This window comes from Osmerus mordax, chromosome 21 (assembly GCF_038355195.1).
Source record: "Osmerus mordax isolate fOsmMor3 chromosome 21, fOsmMor3.pri, whole genome shotgun sequence".
NCBI lineage: Eukaryota > Metazoa > Chordata > Actinopteri > Osmeriformes > Osmeridae > Osmerus > Osmerus mordax.
The window spans coordinates 5,947,689-5,966,012 of NC_090070.1; the positions used below are offsets into that span (position 1 = coordinate 5,947,689).

An 18,324-nucleotide genomic window follows, 5' to 3' on the forward strand; every position below is an offset into this window, starting at 1 on the left:
GACTAAAAGCTATTTTGGCAGCTCCTTACAATACACTTATTGAACGAACCCACATTTCCAGATTGTTATAATAATATTACTTACAATCTTACTTAGGGAACTGAATTGTATTTTCCCGTTTCATTAACACATTGCATGACTACAATCAGTTTCAAAAGACGTGATAGCAGGTTGTCTTTTAGTATCCTTTAAGGAGAAAACAACTGAAAAACATGCAACAAGAAGGGAACATATTCTATGTGTAATGTATGATGCAAGTCATTTTTTTGGTTGAGAGCCTCCCACACCCACGTAAACTTAGCGAGCGTGGGACACGTACTAGAATAACGCGATAGTTTCTTTTTTTTGTCAATTGCGCCGAAAGATGGCGGCGCCTCCAGATGAAGAGAGCTTGGAGTCTCGCATCAGTGAGTCATACGGTGCTTTTATTGTCATTATGATACATTTTTAGATCGACATGAGCTGAAATAGGGTAATGGGATAGAGAGGGTTGCTACGAGAGAGCGAATCCTCCGAACATCACTGAACCGTGGTCCCACTTTGATGAGAATGTTGGTTAGCCTTGTTAGCAAACCAAGTCAGTGCAGTGCAACCCATGATCGACTCCGACGAGCTTGTGCGGAACAAAAACAGACATTAACCTGATAATAATAATGCGTTGACAACCACGAACAACCGTTCTTTGTTGTGTTAGTAGAGTGATCTTTGGTGTATTTGTTGCAACGTGTTTGAAAAGCTGCTCAAGACAGACAGGTTAGCTGGCGAGCTAGTCTCAAATTCATGACAGCTTGTCAGAATGGGGAGGAGTCAATGTCTTCAATGTTGTGTTGGCAATTTGGGCAAAATATTCATATTTGTAGCATATTGTGGGCGTTAAAATATACGTTTTATGATGTCGACCAGTCATTTTACGAAAATGTGCATCCATTTCCGCAGATAAAGCTACCAACCCACTAAACAGGGATACGGACTGGGAGAGTATCCAGGGCTTCTGCCAACAGCTGAGCAATGAACCTGAGGGGTGAGGAGAGCTTTCTGTCTTAACTGACTGCCAGATGATATGCCTATACCGCAGTATATAATGTCTTTGGACAGTGACATCTTTTTTTGGGTTCTATTGTCAATCATGTTGTCAATCACATGATAAGGATGTTTAGTGAATAGTAGGTTGTTGTAATCCATATCATAGGAACCATTGAAAAAGGATAGCACCTTTTCTAGTACATAGCTCCCCATTTTATGGTTCAAATATTAGTCCAATGGGTCCACAACTGTGCCTCATTAGGTGTGAGCCTCCTTGTGTCATTGGCGTATGCTGAACAGAGCTGCCGGTGTCTAGTCTTTGTTCTACGCTTTGCATCTGGAGGATGTTATCACAGTGCGACAAACATGAGAAACACAGCAAGCACTGATACAAATTCAGCTGGCAGTAATAAGACACAAAATGTGAAATTGATAAGGAATCTTGCAAGAAACCTTGCTCTAAACAACAGTCCGGCTCTTTGTTAACCAAAAAGATAAACAGTAAGCTAAGCTTGTATAGTGGATGACAGAAGTACACATTCTATTGTGTTTCACTGTGTTTTGTAGAGATTAGTATCATTGAGTTACTGCTTAGCATTGAGTTATCAGTGGCATTTTCAGTGACATTTTCTTTTTCTACAAGACCCCAGCTGGCTGCCAGGTTACTGGCTCACAAGATCCAGTCGCCTCAGGAATGGGAGGCCATGCAAGCCCTCGCGGTGAGAGTCCAGTCCATACACCATGAGAAGTCCAGTCAACCTTTACTCATACCCCACTTCTAAAAACAACAGAAGTTGAGCCAAAGTGCTTTTACAGATCGAACACACAAAATCTATAAGAACAGACTGGTTAAAAACATATATATAAAACATAAAATAAATGAAAACATTTTAATATGACATACGTATTTATCCACTTCAACCTATTCAATGATATATTCAAAAACCACAGAATAAAAATGGCAAAGGGTCAATCATAAGGTCTATTTAGTCCTGAGCTAGAATCAGCTAGAATGCAGAATCTGAGACTGTAGAGTACAGTAAACATTGGGTGAACGTGCACAATGTGATTTGAGAACTTAGGATAAGAAAACACTTATTTGATCCTCTCGCAAAGATAGGCGTTTCAGCAGCAGAGACATTACATCTACATTTAGTCATTTAGCAGACGCTCTTATCCAGAGCGACTTACAGTAAGTACAGGGACATTCTCCCCGAGGCAAGTAGGGTGAAGTGCCTTGCCCAAGCACACAACGTAATTTTTGGCACAGCCAGGAATCGAACCTACAACCTTCTGATTAATAGCCCGACTCCCTAACCGCTCAGCCATCTGACCCCCGGGCGAAAGATAGTGGCAATACTGTAACGAATACAAATTAAAAGATTGAAATACAATGGACAAATAAGATGTACAATTATTAACGCTAACTTGAACTGAACTTGAATTCTCCCTCAGGTCCTGGAGACGTGCATGAAGAACAGTGGGAAGCGTTTCCACAACGAAGTGGGCAAGTTCCGCTTCCTCAACGAGCTCATCAAGGTGGTGTCACCCAAGGTATATCACCAACGGAGGAAGGGCCATACGACTACTGCTTTTTAGTGGAAGAACAATTTAACATCCGTTAAGTTAACACAACGCTTTTGTAGAACACGATACCGCCGATGCTAGCTGATGTCTTTACCTGTTTCGTATGTCTTACTCTTCCTGCAATCTCCTCTGCAGTACCTGGGTACCAGGGCACCAGAAGCGGTGAAGAAGAAGGTTCTGGAGATGATGTACAGCTGGACGGTGGGGCTACCTGACGAGTCAAAGATAGCAGACGCCTACCAGATGCTCAAGAAACAGGGTGAGACAAGCACACTCGTAGAGGAAACTAGGTCAAATCCAAATTTGGAGGCTGTAGTTAAACAGCTGTGCAATGTCAGGATCACAATGAGTATAGTGTGAAAGACGGCGCAATTACATTATAGGGCATACCATATCATATCGTGTTCAAAATAAGCCGTTTAGTAACCATTCACAACATAATTTGTGTTGAATAACAACAGTTCCAAAGTTCGTTGTGTGTATGTTAGTCTTCTCTTTTTCAGTGGCATTATGCATTAACCCGTGACAAAAATCCAGTTGAAAGTCGATGAGTCATTACTAGGTAATTCATGAATGACTTTACGGCCTGACCCTACTTAGACGAGTAGCTATGTAGCCCTTTAGCAAGTCCCATCATATGGTTAACTCTTCATGGCTCCAGCAATGTTATTGTAGATATGTGACCTAGATGGAGGGTGGTACATGGGACGTGTTGTTGACGGACTGTTTACTCATGTGAAGTGGACGGGGTCTCTTCCAGGTATTGTGAAGCAGGACCCAGTCCTTCCTGACGACAATCCCCTCCCACCGCCTCCAGCCCGACCCAAGAACGCCATCTTTGAGGATGAGGAGAAGTCTAAGGTAAAGATGCTGAAAATTCCAGAAGGTTTCTTTTTTTTCTTCTCTTTTTATTTTTACGAAATGCTAAGTTGATCTTTTTTTATAACCCTTATCATTCGTATTTCAACTCACTGTACCTTTTAATCAATGGCCAATACGCCTCCCTCCTTTCCATTACACACTCCATCTCTTTCTCCACCTCCCTTCCTTCCCCCTTTCCTGTCTGTGCAGACGCTGTCTCGCCTCCTAAACAGCACCCACCCAGAAGATCTAAGAGCAGCAAACAAACTCATTAAGGAAATGGTTCAGGAGGTGAGTCATGTTCTGTGTATGTGTTTTAGTTGTGTTTGTTTAAATGTGTTCCTTTGTGACTGGTGCCATACTCTACTGCTGTCATATCTCCACAATATCCTCACGGTCCCAATTAATCCGCCATCTTCAAAATCTGACCCTCAAATCGTCATCATCCGTTTGCAATCCCACTATCTTGACAGTAAAGTCATCTTCCCTTTATTTCTGTTCTAACCCTAACCCCCCCCCCAGTTGAGTTATATCCACAGTCCCCCTTCAAGGATATCAACCATTCGCAATCCTGTTCCGTTAACAGTTATCTGTCTCCCTTCAACCCCCACACACCTCCCTCCTCCACAGGACCAGAAGCGCATGGAGAAGGTATCAAAGCGCGTCAACGCCATCCAGGAGGTGAAGGAGAGCGTGGGCCTCCTCAACCAGCTGCTGGGGGACTACAGCAGGGAGAGCAGCTCCCAGAGCAACGATGAGCTCCTCAAGGTCAGCCGGCGCCGCCACCGCCGCTAGGGGCCTTACGCGGCACGCCGTATAGCGTTTAGGGATACGAGCGGTTGCATCGCGCGCGTGCAGCAGGGCACGGCTATCTGTGTGGCGTCGCACGGGGCGAACATGCGCACCCACCGCCGCCAGCTGCGGGTCCATGTTCAGTCGAAGCTGTTTGGGGGGTGGGTTTGATTTACATTACATTTATTCATTTAGCAGACGCTTTTATCCAAAGCGACTTCCAAGAGAGAGCTTTACAAAGTGCATAGGTCACAGATCATAACAACAAGATAGTCAAAAAACATCGCGAGTAGCCAAAACATGAAGCACACATTGTGAACAACCAAAGTAAGTGCCAAAGGGAAGAACCAAGTCCTGCGACGTTTGATACGTCGCAGGACTTGACCCAGTGAAGGTCCCGCGAACACGGGGAACTTGTTTTGAGTTGGGTTGGTGTGATGGCTGATTGGTTGCTGACGAATGATCGCCTGACCCCCCCCCCCCCCCTGCAGGACCTGTACCAGCGCTGTGAAAAGATGCGGCCCACGTTGTTCCGACTGGCCAGCGACACGGAGGACAACGACGAGGCCTTGGGTGAGGCGCGCTCTCAGAAACGCCTCCCCACCGCAGGGGGGGGCCTCCAGAGAAACACACACACAATACTCAAAGCACTGAACACTGAGCTGTCGTGTTTCATGGTGGAGTAATATATCTTGGCGTACCGAGCTCCATGGGTGAACTAGGGTCTGTGACAGTACAACGACAGCGTAACACAGTGGAGTTGTGTTAAGTAGTAACATAACATTTCTAAATGTTATTCAATTGGCAAACACTTTTATCCAAAGCAGCAAACAGTATAAACAGCACATGCATATAGTAAGTACAGCAGATTGATCAATTCCCCAGAAGTGCATTGTTGTATTTGGTAGCAGTGTTACATCAGCACGCCTAGAGTTCCTAAGTGCTTTTGTCTCGCGGTCAACACAGCGGATATACTGCAGGCCAACGACAGCCTCACGCAGGTCATAAACCTGTACCGGCAGCTGGTGAAGGGGGAGGAGGTGAACGGAGACGGAACAGCCACGCCCACCCTACCAGGTGAGAAAGGGGGCGGGGAAAGACATGTGGCTATTTCATCGTTTCGGATCAAACCCCTAAAAACGTATCGACATGGCGTCCAGTTGATGTTTGACGTTTAGTGGCTAGTTTCAGTATTTGTCGATCACTCGTGATTTGAGGTTGACCGATAGAATTTAGATAAAAATTTTATTTTTTATCCCCTTTCAGGAAGCAGTAGCACGGCCCTCCTAGACCTGACGGGATTGGACACCTCACCCGCCGGGTTTCCCTCCTACCCCGGCACTCCGTCTCTGCAGACGCCATCGCAGGAGGCGGGCCATAACCTGCTCGACGATGAGCTCATGTCGCTAGGTAAACACGCTTTTATCTCCTGAAATAAATGATGACATAATGGCTCAGTTTCCCAGACATGGATTAAGCCTACTCCTAGACTAAACACGTTTTCAGTGGAGATATTCATTTAAATGTTCTGTTATTTTAAGACGAGGCTAAATCCATGTCTGGAAAACTGGGCCATAATGTCTAAATTTGTTTCTCATCAGATGTTTACTACATTTACTTTTAAAATAAATAATCTTATGATGGTGTCTTAGGTCTGAACGATGTCACGCCCAACTTCAACCCGACCCCTCAAGCAGGAGATTGGAACTCTTTTCAGGTGAGATTTCATCATTTCGCCTTCCGGAAGCTTAGCCTTTGTGTGGTGTTCTGTCTCATCTTGGACCCCTACACACACACACACACGCACAATCTCTTACTCCTATACCCCCTTTGCCCAACCAGTCGTCCGACAGCATCGAGCCCACAGTGCCAGCGGTGCCCAAGGCCATGCTACTACCCTCGGTGACCCTGACCCCCCACACTCCAGCGTTGGGGGCCCAGGCCACTCCCGCCAAGCCCATGGATGAGCTCGATCTGCTGGGCAAGACCCTGCTGCAGCAGTCCCTACCTCCAGGGAGCCAGCAGGTCAAATGGTAGGATGGGAAACACATTTACCACTAGGATGAAATCTGGGTTATTTCTAACATTCTTGTAGGAGAGGATTGCTGACCGATGGTAAGCGGTTGTAATGAAATGCTGACTATGCCAGAAAATATGTTCACTGAAGTCAAAAGCCATGAATTTTATTTGGAAGATTAACAATGTACAACTGTATTATAAAATACGAACAAAATAGTACTGAAAGTTAATAAAGAGCGCTCTCTCCTTCTTGCCCAACTAGGGACAAGCACCAACCTCAGTCCAGACCCACCTTGCGAGACCTCCAGACCCAGTCAAGCTCCAGCCCCAGCTCTGTCCCAAGCACCACCATGCCAAGCCCCATCCTGGCCTTCTCCTCAGAGCAGCCTGGGGCTCTCCTAAACTCCCAGCCCGGCCATGGGGTTCCCGCTCCAGGCACGGCTGCACCAGCTCCGCCCCCCGAGGACGACATCTCCCTGGCTAACGTGACAGTGCCTCTGGAATCCATAAAACCTAGTAAGCTCATGGTCTGATAGTTTGGCCCTACAATACGACATACAACAACATGACATCGAATTTAAGAATCCTACAAGCATAATATATATCAACCAGCAATAACTATAGCCTTTAGGGATCATTAATTACACGTATATTAACGTATAACATGCTCTTAAAACAACGTGAATGTCATGTTCTCTCCCTCCTCTAGGCAGCCTGTTGCCCGTGACCGTGTTCGACAAGCACAGCCTGAGGGTGCTCTTCCATTTTGCGCGGGACTGCCCTCCGTCGCGGCCCGACGTCCTCGTGGTCATCATCTCCATGCTGTCCTCGGCCCCCGCACCCGCCACCAGCATCCGCTTCCAGTCCGCTGTCCCCAAGGTAAGATTGCCGTCCCCTGCCGCCACCGCCGCCGACGACCTCTTTACCTCTCTTTCTTTTCTTTGTGTTTCTTTCTCTACCCTTCCTGGCTTGCGCTCTACCTCCCAGATATCAAATCTGAATCAGGTTTTATTGCCAAGGAGGTTTACACATAATAAGGAATTTGCTATGGTAGGTTGGTGCCTCACAATAAACATAGTACATCGAAAGATAAAGTAAGTACTGTAGTAAAAGGCATACGTATACAATAAGGTTGCGCATTTATAATAAAGAATATTATCAAATGTGTACAGTATGACTGTTACTTTAATAAATGAAGAGCCGTGCAGGGATGTGCAAAACTTCACAGGATTACTCTCACGTTCCCGTTCTCCGGGTCCTCTTCTCTAGAACTTTCTATTCTACTCGCTTTCCCTCACCCATTGCCCATTCTCACTTCATCCATCAATGTGTGACCGCGTGACCCTGAGAAACATGCGTGGTGTGACTCTGTAACGCCGTCCGCCTGACGTCTCCAGGTGATGAAGGTGAAGCTGCAGCCCCCGTCGGGCACCGAGCTGCCGGCCTTCAACCCCCTCCTGCCCCCCGCCGCCCTCACACAGGTGCTGCTGCTGGCCAACCCCCACAAGGTTAGGACCGCCACCACGCCCTCGTCTCACTCTCTCTCTCTCACTTTGTCTCTCTCTCACTTTGTCTCTCTCATGTCATTCTCTCTCTCACTTTGTCTCTCTCATGTCATTCTCTCTTTCTCTCACTTTGTCTCTCTCTCCTCATGTCCTTCTCCCTCTCTTTCTCCATCTCTCTTTCTCTCCTCGTATATCTCACTAGGGCACAAAGCTCCCCTACCTCGTTAAGTCCATCTCGTTGGCAGTCCTGCATGTAATTGCTGACGTTTCAGTCAAATAAAAATGGGGACGCTTTGTGTTTGCTTCCAGGAGAAGGTGCGGTTGAGATACAAGCTGACGTTCGACCTGGGGGAGGAATCGCACGACGAATCGGGGGACGTCGAGCAGTTCCCCCCTCCCGACACCTGGGGGAACCTTTAGTGGGGGCCCCCCGAGAACTTCCTGTCACATGATCCGCTGCTTCCTTCGTGGGTGTAGACGGATGGACGTTTCTCTCCCCCCCCCCCCCCCTCTCAATCGTTGTTCCCGAGGAGTGAGACGTTGTTAACGGTGACGGATCAGGCTTTGGGGAAAGGAGCTGGGATCCTGAGCGGTCTGGGAGGTGTAGGGTTCCACCTCGTGCCTCTTCCCCGTGTCCTGTCCAGTCCTCCTTTCGTCATCCCCCTTTTCTGTGGCCTCATCTCAGCGTCATCTTACTCCTCCTCCTTCGGGTTTGGGTTTCCTTCATTCCAACAACCCTACTCCAATCGAAAAGCCGCAAAAGCACTACCGCGTTGGAAGATGACGGTCAGTAGGGTCACGTCATCGCAGTGACTTTTGAGACGACGGGTCGAGCCTTTTAACCGGAATGTTTGTGTGTCTGGATAAGTGGGAGTGGGTGCACAAAACGACAAATGGACTAAGTACCGTCTTGCGTGTTTTGTTTTATATGGTGTTGAGGTAAAGTTCGGTATGCGAGTTTATGACGATTATGACAGGTGGGTATATCCAATGCTGTGACAAGATGACACTTTTCAATATTCTCTGAAGGAAATGAAATCTCTCTTGCGTTGTGACTGTAGAAAATGAGCATATCATTTTGATGTTTCGATTTGACTCATAAAACACTCATTTTGTCAACATTCCAAAACATGGTACACTAGCCCCCCCACCAATCCCAAACACTTTAACTGTATTTATTTGATTCATGCAGAAGAGATTTCTACAACTCATGCATTCTTTAGAAATTTTGCACAAATGTATTTCTCCCCTTTTGTTTTTTTTCTGCCTTTTACCTGTCCCACCTTTCCAAAGCGAGTTGCGTTGAGATCGTACTGACACCCAGTCTGAATCTGCCGTTCGTGCCTAAGCCGAAAGTTTATTCTTCATGTTTGTTTTCGTTTGCTGTCATGTACATAAGAATGAGTATTTTTCGTTCCATGGAAATTTGTCTTTCGAAGAAATCCATCGATGCTTCCTCAAGTGTGAAACGAAAGGGAACATCAAACCAATCATCGGCGATATGCGTTCGGTTAGCTTTGCTCTTTTCCTTGTGCTGATCAGAACTGCGAGGGGGGCAAAGCTGACCCCAGATCTGTTCTGAATGGGGGACTCCATCCCGTGTAGCAGCATCCTCTCTTCTGTCACTTCGTAGCTTCCTTTCCACATTCCAACATCCCTCTCCTATCCCAGGTCTGCTCTGACTCTGTAAATAAGGATACCGGTTCAGCATTTATGTAAATTTGCCAAAAACTAAAAAAAAGAGGCAAAGAGCAATTCTATATGAGGGTGAATGTAGTGCAAATATGTATTTAAGGGAAATAAAGTTATTCTTTTTCTTGGGGGTTTAAATCGGAGTGTCTGTTGTTGATTATCTTGACTGCTGCTCCTCAGCAAAGGAGAGGAAAAATGATGTATTGGAAATGAAAGATGGCAGAAACATTTTCAATGGTTACAAAAACTTTAATGCTGTGGAATGAATCAGCTTAAGAAACAACCACTTTCTATGTACAGACAGACTGTACTGGTCTCTAGGCAAGAGACTTCCGATATGCTCATTTGGTTACTAATCTAAGATAGACAGATTTTTGCATCTGTAATGTCCAGATACAGTAAGACTGTTTTTCTATGAAGTGGGTGTAGCCATACAGATATTTCAAACTCAGAATCACAGTTAAAGGCAACTGCAACTACAGATTTGCATTCATATTTCAAGATGGTTGCAGATTTGTAGGAAAGTAGAAAACCGGAGAGCACAGAACACCCGAGTTACGGACAAAAAAATAACAAGTAGTTCTACAGAGTGATAAACACAATTGAAAACAAAAGAGTAGAGACAATACATTTCACATATACAGGGCAATCTAATCTACAAAAAAAAGTAAGCAATCTAAACTACAAAACAACAACATTATAATATATTAGCCCTTACCTGCCCACTCCTATACCCCTCAGGGAAGGACACAAGCTACATTAGCTTCACACTTAATGGGATTTCAAGGGTGGCGTTCTACTTCCTGGGTGCTGCGGCGGGGGGAGTAGGTGGGGGAACAAAGGGGAACGGTGGCTTCCCTATGAAGCTCATGAGGGGGGACTGAGGCGGGGCAAACTGCTGGGCCATGAGTGGCTGGGGCCCTCCAGACGGAGGCGGCCCAAACTGACCCTGGGACTGACCCGACTGGTCCTGCCTCCCGCCGTTCACACCCGAGGAACCGCCCGACTGGCCCCCGCTCCGGCTGAAGCTCTGGTATTGGTCGGTTCCCGAGCCGTAGCCGCTCCTCCCCTCCCTGCTCCGGTCCCGATAGGAGGACGAGGAGGACCTGTCTCCGTCGCGGCTCCGCCCGTCGCGGCTGAAGCTGCTGCGGCTCTCCTTATTGGCTCCACTGGCAGTGCGTATGCGGCGCTCACACTCGTCCTGGTACATCATGTTGGGATTGTTGTCATCGGAGCCGCTGGGCCGGTAACGCAGCCGGCCACCTAGAGAAAAGAATGTGGGGAAAATCGACCACGTTGTAGTCAACAACATGACGAATATGACGAGTGCTTGAGAAGAGCGGGTCTCTGTACTGTGGTGTTATCTACATCTTGTGTATTTAGTGACTACACAGGTATGGAGTGCTTCTGGATATCTTTATTTAATAGACACAATATAGGATATGTGACCTGCTCTAAACATCGCTCAGATAAGAGACCCCCTACCACTTCCTGACCTCACCCTTATATACCGGATCATTTGCATATGACCAGAATACCATTAGCCCCATTAGGCTACAGTACATCTACTACAACCGTCGAGGAAAAGGACGGTGCGTGTTTTGAACCCGAGCAAACTCACCCCCTCCCCCGCGTCCAGAGTCGACCAGCTGCAGCAGCTTGGGGTTGATGGCCTGTCGGGCCTCCTCCAGGACTCGGACCAGGTCCCGGGCCTGCCGCAGGTTCCCCGGGGTGAAGAAGGTGTAGGCCGTGCCCTTGTTGGTGCTGCGCGCCGTGCGCCCGATGCGGTGGACGTAGTCCTCCGAGGAGTTGGGGTAGTCGTAGTTGATGACGAACTTGACGTCCTCCACGTCTGAGCGGGGTAAAGGAGGATCAGTTTGTTTCACAGAGTCAGAGAGAGAGGAGAGGGATGAAGTGTTGATTAAGGTTCTCCAGAATGTGGACTGATGACTAACTGTCTTTTGCGTTACTTACCGTCAATTTCAAAAAGTAGTTTCAAAGCATTCTGGTATAAGATATGTCATAAAACTTCAACTTTGGATGTTACAAGACAGAGAAGCCGATTTTTGAATATGGACCCTCGCCACATGGTTTCTGGTGCCATAGAAAGGTGCTATAGGTAATTTTCCATACTGTATTTTTAAGTCTTCTTTTGGCCAAATTGATTCTTACAGGGGGGAATAAACAATGTTTCTCCAAACACTAGACTAATAAAAGGACAGAGAAGTCTGTTTCTCATTACAGAAAACATGGGGCTCTGACAACACTGCTGGAATCCATAAACATGTCTCCTTTTACCTGCCCAAGGTAACCGACGAGCGGCCACTGTGAGACTTCCTTAACTTGCCAAACAACATCCGAATGTCCCCAAAGAGAACAGGTGAAGTACAAAATGGTGGAATTACAATTCATGAACACGTATGCTGTCACAAAACATTTCACAACCACCCCTATGTCTTATGGTTTCGGGAGTCAAAAGGATGGAACGACCTGAATGAGAGGTTGAGAGCTCGTGGATTGAGAAATAGGGGGTGCTGAGGTACTTACCCCTTTCAAGTTGCTTTACAAGGGTAGTCACCCCCTGATCAGTCCTGGCTCGTTGGGAGGAGCTTGGGGGGGGAGGAAGAAGGGAGGGAGGGTTGGTAGGCTATGTCACTCCCCCTCCCTTGCACACTTTCCTCCTCACCCTTTAGCACGCACCGGCAACCTCGGACGGGAGCAGAACCGTAAATGCACCGGACGGTTCTGTTGCTCTCTCGCCGAGTTGCAGGACCTCCGCACAGAACCGGGTCAGGACTGGATCCAGACGAGCTCCTACAACTCTCTCCCTGTCTGTCTGCCTTCGGACGGATGGGCAGACGGACAGACAGGCACCTCAGGCTGGGCCCAAGGCGAGCTCGCTGGAATGACACGCGCTAACACTACGGGGAGCTGTGGTACAAGAGGTGGGTGAAGGGGGCCTGCATCCTTGTTACAAGTAGCCGTTAGCATTTAGCATGTGACCTAGCTTTTAGCATAGCCTGACTGGGGGCAACACCAGTTCTGACTCCAGCACTGACTGCTTGAGCAGCCATGTGCTGGCAAACCCTGAAGGGGGGGAGGGGAGGAGAAAAAGAAGAACAAGGAGACAGTCATAGGTAGGCTTGGCAAAATCCAACATGTAAACGTCCCCTTCACACTTCCAGGTTTGAACTAAGGGAGCTTGACTAAAGAGCTACTGGGTGGACGGACATTATCTTTTAAAAACACATGGTGGGCTACCCTGTACCTAAAATATATGCCATAGCAATAACCAGCCTCAGAAAAATGTTACAGTCAAAATAAAAATAAACTGTACATTCACACCACAGAGGAGACATGATGATGATAAAGGGATAAAGCCCCCCCACCCCCCTTTCACAACCCTCCTGTTCAGGCAGCGTGCCAGAGCACCCTGGGTCGAGGGAGGCTTTGAACTGCAGTAACAAGAAACAGACTGTAAAACCACAGGAGAGCTAGAGGCCAATGGGGAGCCAACTGACACTGTTGTTTGTTGATGTTGCAGCTTCACAGCTACACTACAGTAGCTTTGGGGCTTGCTTTACAACCTCGAATGGGGTTATTTGTGTGGAGGCAGCCACAGAAATGGTACATGGCAGAAATATAGTCGAGTTGGACATTTTCAAGAGCAATGTACCAGCACTTCATTCACAGAAAGTGTACAGGAACATTGCACATACTGTAAGTAGACATACTGCAATGTCCATGTGTTAAACCTGAAAATGGGATGGAAAATTAAGCAACGAATCACATTACATTGTCTTGTGTGTCCTCCACTAAAACACAGATTTAAATATGTACTGTATACACTACAAACAAACAAAACGATTCGTTATTTGTATTGAAAAGTGAAAGTTGTGTAATACTGTGTGTGTGTGTGTAATACTGTGTGTGTGTGTGTGTGTTGAGAGGACATACCCAGACCACGAGAGGCCACGTCAGTAGCAATGAGGATTGGGGCTTTCCCACTGCGGAACTCTGCATTCAGAAAAGGCAGCAAGAAAATGTAAACAAAAGTGGCCGAATCTACATATTTCACTGCATCTCTCGAGTCAAGGAGGAAAGAGATGAGTCATCTTAAGATGCGTAGGCAGATTGAATTGTGACTCACCTATCAGAACCCAGTCTCTTTCAGGCTGGCTCTTGTCTCCATGGATACACATGGCTGGCCACCTGAGGACACCCCACTCACCATTAAAGAATTTGAATTTGTAGATACAATGTTTTAATCCCTCCCTCCGTCCCTCGGTTCCTCTCACCCGTCTCGTCTCATCCTCCTGGTGAGCTCGTCACAACGCTTCTTGGTCTCCACAAAGATAATAGTTTTGTTCTCCTTCTCAGCCATGATCTCCTCCATTAACTGGATCAACCTGAGGAAAAGAGGAAAACGTTAGTACGTATCGCCCCAACTACTTGTAAACAAAAGCATGTTCCTTCTTACACACCACAATAGCCTCCTTCACTTGCTCAAGGTATTTTTGCTGCTAATATTTTTTGCTGCCATTGTTTTAAATGAGTATTTCTTTTTTGTTGGCCTCTACGTAGCTGTTTGCAGGCCATGCCATAAATATGTCATTGTCCAGAATGACCGGTGTTCTGTGCACATGATGAATAAACCACTTTATAAAACTCATTTCAACTTGATTTACATTTACATTTTTGTCATTTAGCAGACGCTCTTATCCAGAGCGACTTACAGTACACGTACAGGGACATTCCCCCGAGGCAAGTAGGGTGAAGTGCCTTGCCCAAGAACACTACGTCATTTCGCACGGCCGAGAATCAAACCGGCAACCTTCTGATTACTAGCCTGATTCCCTAACCGCTCAGCCACCTGACTCCCTAGCCTACCTACCTAGCCAGAAATAGAATTAGGACAGGTGGCTATTGAAGACCATGGATACCACCATCCAATCACAGAAACAATCTCCGGCAGCCTCACTTGTTGTCCTTCTCGTTCTCCATGCAGACGTCGACGATCTGCAGGATGTTGTGGTTGGCGCTGAGCTCCAGGGCGCCCACGTTGATCTGGACGTAGTCCCGCAGGAAGTCCTCTGCCAGCTGGCGCACATCCTTGGGCCAGGTGGCGCTCCACATCAGGGTCTGGCGGTCAGGCTGGGGGTGGAGATAGAGAGAACGAGGGGGCAAACGGGGAGAGAGTGAAAGAGAGAGGAGGGAAGGGAGTCAATCAAAGAGTCAATTCTGTATCGCAAAACCCATCAAGATGTCCGGTAGAGTTTATTCAATAGAATGATGACATCATTTCATAACTATCTATCTAACTTCAATTCCAAGAAGACATTCCAACTATCAGCACCTGTTCATGAACCATGTTCCTATCCCCCCTACCCTGATCTGGTCCACAATCTTTCGGATTTGGGGTTCAAATCCCATGTCCAGCATGCGGTCGGCCTCGTCCAGCACCAGGTATGTGCAGCGTCGCAGGTTGGTTTTCCCCGATTCCAGGAAGTCGATGAGACGACCAGGTGTGGCGATGCAGATCTCCACACCTGGGCGGGGAGGGGGGTAACACAATCAACACAATCAACACTTTCCTACAACTTTTCTTTCTTTTTAATGATTATAGAATATGAGCACAGTCCTCTCAGAGGGAAAATGCATCAGCCCCATCTGGAAGGCAGCACGCTTCAAACACAGCCGCTCTGCAGACACGACAGCTGAGCAGCCAAACTGTGCTTCTCCATCAAGAATGTTATTATTTAAAAAAAAAGAGCCAGATTTACCACTAAGTACATAATAAACATTGCCTTTGCAAAGGAATTCTGAAATACAAAGGGAGGACTTTTCAATATATTTGCAACGTTCAAATATCAAATTCCCCCTTGTACTGTACATCCAAAAATATTTTTCCCTGTTATACTGAAGATGTTAATGTGGTCACCTCTCTCCAGGTCTCTTATCTGAGGCCCCTTGGGGGCGCCGCCGTAGACGCAGGTGCTCTTGAGGCGTGACAACTTGCCGTAGTCGTTGGCGACCTGCTGCACCTGCTGGGCCAGCTCTCTGGTGGGGGCCAAGACCAGGCACTGGTGGGAGGGAAAGGTGGGTGAGTGGGAGGAGGGGGGGAGGGAGGGAGGGAGGGAGAGAAAGTGACCGAAAAGAGTCAGGATGGGTAGAAAGAGTTTGTGAAAATGAGGGAGGTAGAGGGAGATGGTGGGAGGAAGGGGTGGATGTAAAGACGAATAAAGGAGAGAGGGATGAGCGGAGAAAGTGGTAGCTGAGGACGAGGGCCGGGGGAGAGAGCAACACATGATTAACAGATCAAAGTACAGCGCTTAAGTGACTACGGTGCTGATGGGAATTCTTCCAAGGATACTGGCCATAGATATGTAAAACAGCACACAATGTGTTACTGATGTGGGACCAGCCATATCACATGAAGTGCTTCAATACACTAAAAGTAAAAAACGAGTAAAACAAGTAAAAGTTTGTATTTTTCAGCAGCTCAGTCATACGTGATGTGGATATGGCAACTCCTCAAATAGAGCCATCTACTCTGTATTCACACACAGTACGAGGCAGCAGCAGCAGCCCAATGTTGTGTACTCACAATAGGCCCATCTCCTCTCTCCAAGTACGGCTGATGGTTAATGTGGACAATAGCAGGGAGGAGATACTACAAAAGATGAAAGAGATTGGAAAGAAGATCAGTTCAGTCTTGGATCCCTAATGGTGCAGAATAATAGGGGTTGTGCCTGATTATGATGTTGGGAGGTTGCAGCTGCCTGTCTGTCTGTGTTCCTCTGAGTGTGTGTGTGTCTGTGCGCCATCACTTCTTTCTGCAGTTGTTCACCGTCGTAAAACAACGTTTATGTGTGTCTATTACTCCGACGAGACAGATATTGACAGCTGTGTATATGTGTGTGCGTCAGTGTGTGTGTGTAGGAACAGCAAGTATGAAAGTGTCACGAAAGGTTATACACAGTACATACTATTATACTTCTAGACTATACTTTCATATGAATACAGTATCCAAGCCTCACCGCCAGGGTTTTGCCGGAGCCTGTCTGAGCTATTCCCACCATGTCCCTCCCACTCAGGGCCAGTGGGAAGCCTTGAGCCTGGATAGCCGTGGGCTCCTTGAAGTTCTGCTGCAGAAGCACGTCCATCACGTACTCTGACAAAAGAGAGAGATAAACTGTTCAAACAAACTGTTCCTTGGCTCTAACCACTGAAATACTATTAGAGCTGTGCCTTTCTGATTCTTGATATTATCCTATGCCATTTGCTGTACTTACTATATGCACTATTTGTATGGAACTTTAGATACAGTTGAGTTTTAATACTTTCATAAAATGTAAATTCATGTTAACGGTTACACATGGCGTTTCTGACAAGACGAACTCTATAGCCTAAATTCATTTCAAGTTTTTATCAGTTTGTAAAAAAAAGATAAACAAAAGACATTTCAACTTCAAATGAAGGTCCTGGTCCTCTGCAACCGGTATTTAAATGTGGTCCTCCTGAAGGCTCCTACTTACGGGGGAAATTAGCCTGTTGAAAACCGGTGACGGCCTTGGGACAGCCAGTGCCCCTAATAGTGATCTCCTTCTTCCTGCGAAACTCATCAATATCATACTGGAGGACAGAAATCCGAATGCAACAGGTTAGAATTAGAAAATAAGTACTGATGCAGCATACATCGTATCACTGTCATTGGTTGAGTTATGCAGGGGCGGACTTAGTTAGGGCGGGGCCAATCTGCCGGGGGCGGCACAGGAGAGGGGGGTTTGCCCAGAGAGCCACACAAGCTAAGGCCGCGAATGTGCAAGTTTATACCTGACTCATACGCTGGAGCTCCGAATGTTCGTTGTAGAAGTTCTTCTCGAACTTCGGCAACTCGTCCAAGTTCCACTTCTTCTTGCGCAGGCGGTCTCCAGGATTCCCAAACTTCATGGGGGGAGGTCCGCCCCTGCTGCCGCCGTAGCTACTAGAACCAAACCGAGCCCTTATATGCGCATGGAAAGTAGAAATGTAGGGTATTGTGTCTCATGATAAAAAGTATTAAAGCCTACTATACTACTCTGTTGATACATAGTAGGCTACTCTACCTGAGAGTTGTATGATAATTTTATTATGCACATGTAGCCTATAAAAAATACAGCAAGTTAGCAATTCTATGTAGCCTATCAGTCGCCACAAAAGCCCTGTAGAGGTAACGCAACTGCAACGATTTCCACTCTAGATATAACTGAGTAGCCTAACAATTAGGCCTATTGTATTTAGTTAATTTTATTAGTTCACTTATAGTTACTCCTACCCAGAAAATGTATTGCTTGTTTCCAAACACAAGCAAATAATCAAAGTATGCATGTGCATTTACATTTAGTCATTTAGCAGACGCTCTTATCCAGAGCGACTTACACGTAGAACAACGTAGGCTACAGGCTATCTACATAAAAATGTGACACTTAAAATATTATTTCTTACCCACGGCCTCGTCCACGGTCCCGATCTCTGTCCCCATAGGAACTCCCTCTCATGTTTTCGATTTTTTTCCGTCCAAATATTTGCAGCTTACTTGCACGTACTAGAAAACCGCTTCTTTCACGGACAAATTAAAATCCTAATGTCAAAGTCGAAACTTTGTTAGGCAGTTGTCGACGGAATGCGTACCCGAATATTTAGAGGTTCCTGAAACATTCAAACAAAATATTTTTTGTTTTGTTGTTGCTTCAAATGGTCACGTAAACTTCCAGTGCCTCCCTCTTTAAAGACGTAAAACAAGTATTGGCCTATCTACCGTGACTGCTTACAAAATAGCAGCGAAAAATGCGTAGCGTGATTG

The 18,324-nt window shown here is 46.6% G+C and overlaps 2 protein-coding genes across 4 annotated transcripts; one reads left to right on the plus strand and one right to left on the minus strand.

Annotated features, from left to right (window-relative positions):
- The first annotated feature begins 364 nt into the window (after nt 1–364).
- On the plus strand, nt 365–9,605 carry gga1 (golgi-associated, gamma adaptin ear containing, ARF binding protein 1). The gene is made up of 17 exons (XM_067259135.1): nt 365–407; nt 937–1,021; nt 1,667–1,742; nt 2,479–2,577; nt 2,746–2,869; nt 3,371–3,471; nt 3,682–3,762; nt 4,102–4,239; nt 4,755–4,836; nt 5,230–5,340; nt 5,530–5,673; nt 5,916–5,980; nt 6,106–6,296; nt 6,545–6,798; nt 6,992–7,161; nt 7,680–7,790; nt 8,097–9,605. Exons 1-17 carry the CDS (start codon nt 365–367, stop codon nt 8,205–8,207), a joined length of 1,986 nt encoding a protein of 661 aa, XP_067115236.1. The 3' UTR covers nt 8,208–9,605.
- Nucleotides 9,606–9,707: 102 nt separating this feature from the next.
- LOC136964860 (probable ATP-dependent RNA helicase DDX17) lies at nt 9,708–18,270 on the minus strand. 3 transcript variants are annotated; one of them, XM_067258802.1, is made up of 13 exons: nt 17,967–18,270; nt 17,316–17,463; nt 17,018–17,114; nt 16,520–16,653; nt 16,087–16,152; nt 15,421–15,562; nt 14,868–15,028; nt 14,461–14,633; nt 13,778–13,888; nt 13,630–13,691; nt 13,437–13,496; nt 11,101–11,331; nt 9,708–10,742 (listed from the first exon to the last, which is right to left on the minus strand). In XM_067258802.1, exons 1-13 carry the CDS (start codon nt 18,017–18,019, stop codon nt 10,276–10,278), a joined length of 1,905 nt encoding a protein of 634 aa, XP_067114903.1. In that variant the 5' UTR covers nt 18,020–18,270; the 3' UTR covers nt 9,708–10,275. The 3 variants fall into 3 exon arrangements, with proteins under 3 accessions (XP_067114903.1, XP_067114902.1, XP_067114901.1); XM_067258801.1 differs by having other exon boundaries at nt 17,316–17,466; XM_067258800.1 differs by having other exon boundaries at nt 17,316–17,484.
- Nucleotides 18,271–18,324: the final 54 nt, after the last annotated feature.

Bases quoted from the DNA above. Each gene is read 5' to 3' on its own strand.
- LOC136964860 (XM_067258800.1), bottom strand. From the start codon at position 18,019: ATGAGAGGGAGTTCCTATGGGGACAGAGATCGGGACCGTGGACGAGGC. The intron at 11,332-13,436 runs GTATGTCCTCTC...TACCCCGCTCAG, and splicing joins CGTGGCCTCTCGTGGTCTGG to ACGTGGAGGACGTCAAGTTC. The intron at 10,743-11,100 runs GTGAGTTTGCTC...TCTTTTCTCTAG, and splicing joins CTCTGGACGCGGGGGAGGGG to GTGGCCGGCTGCGTTACCGG.
- gga1 (XM_067259135.1), top strand. From the start codon at position 365: ATGGCGGCGCCTCCAGATGAAGAGAGCTTGGAGTCTCGCATCA. The intron at 5,981-6,105 runs GTGAGATTTCAT...TTGCCCAACCAG, and splicing joins GAGATTGGAACTCTTTTCAG to TCGTCCGACAGCATCGAGCC. The intron at 6,799-6,991 runs GTAAGCTCATGG...TCCCTCCTCTAG, and splicing joins TCTGGAATCCATAAAACCTA to GCAGCCTGTTGCCCGTGACC.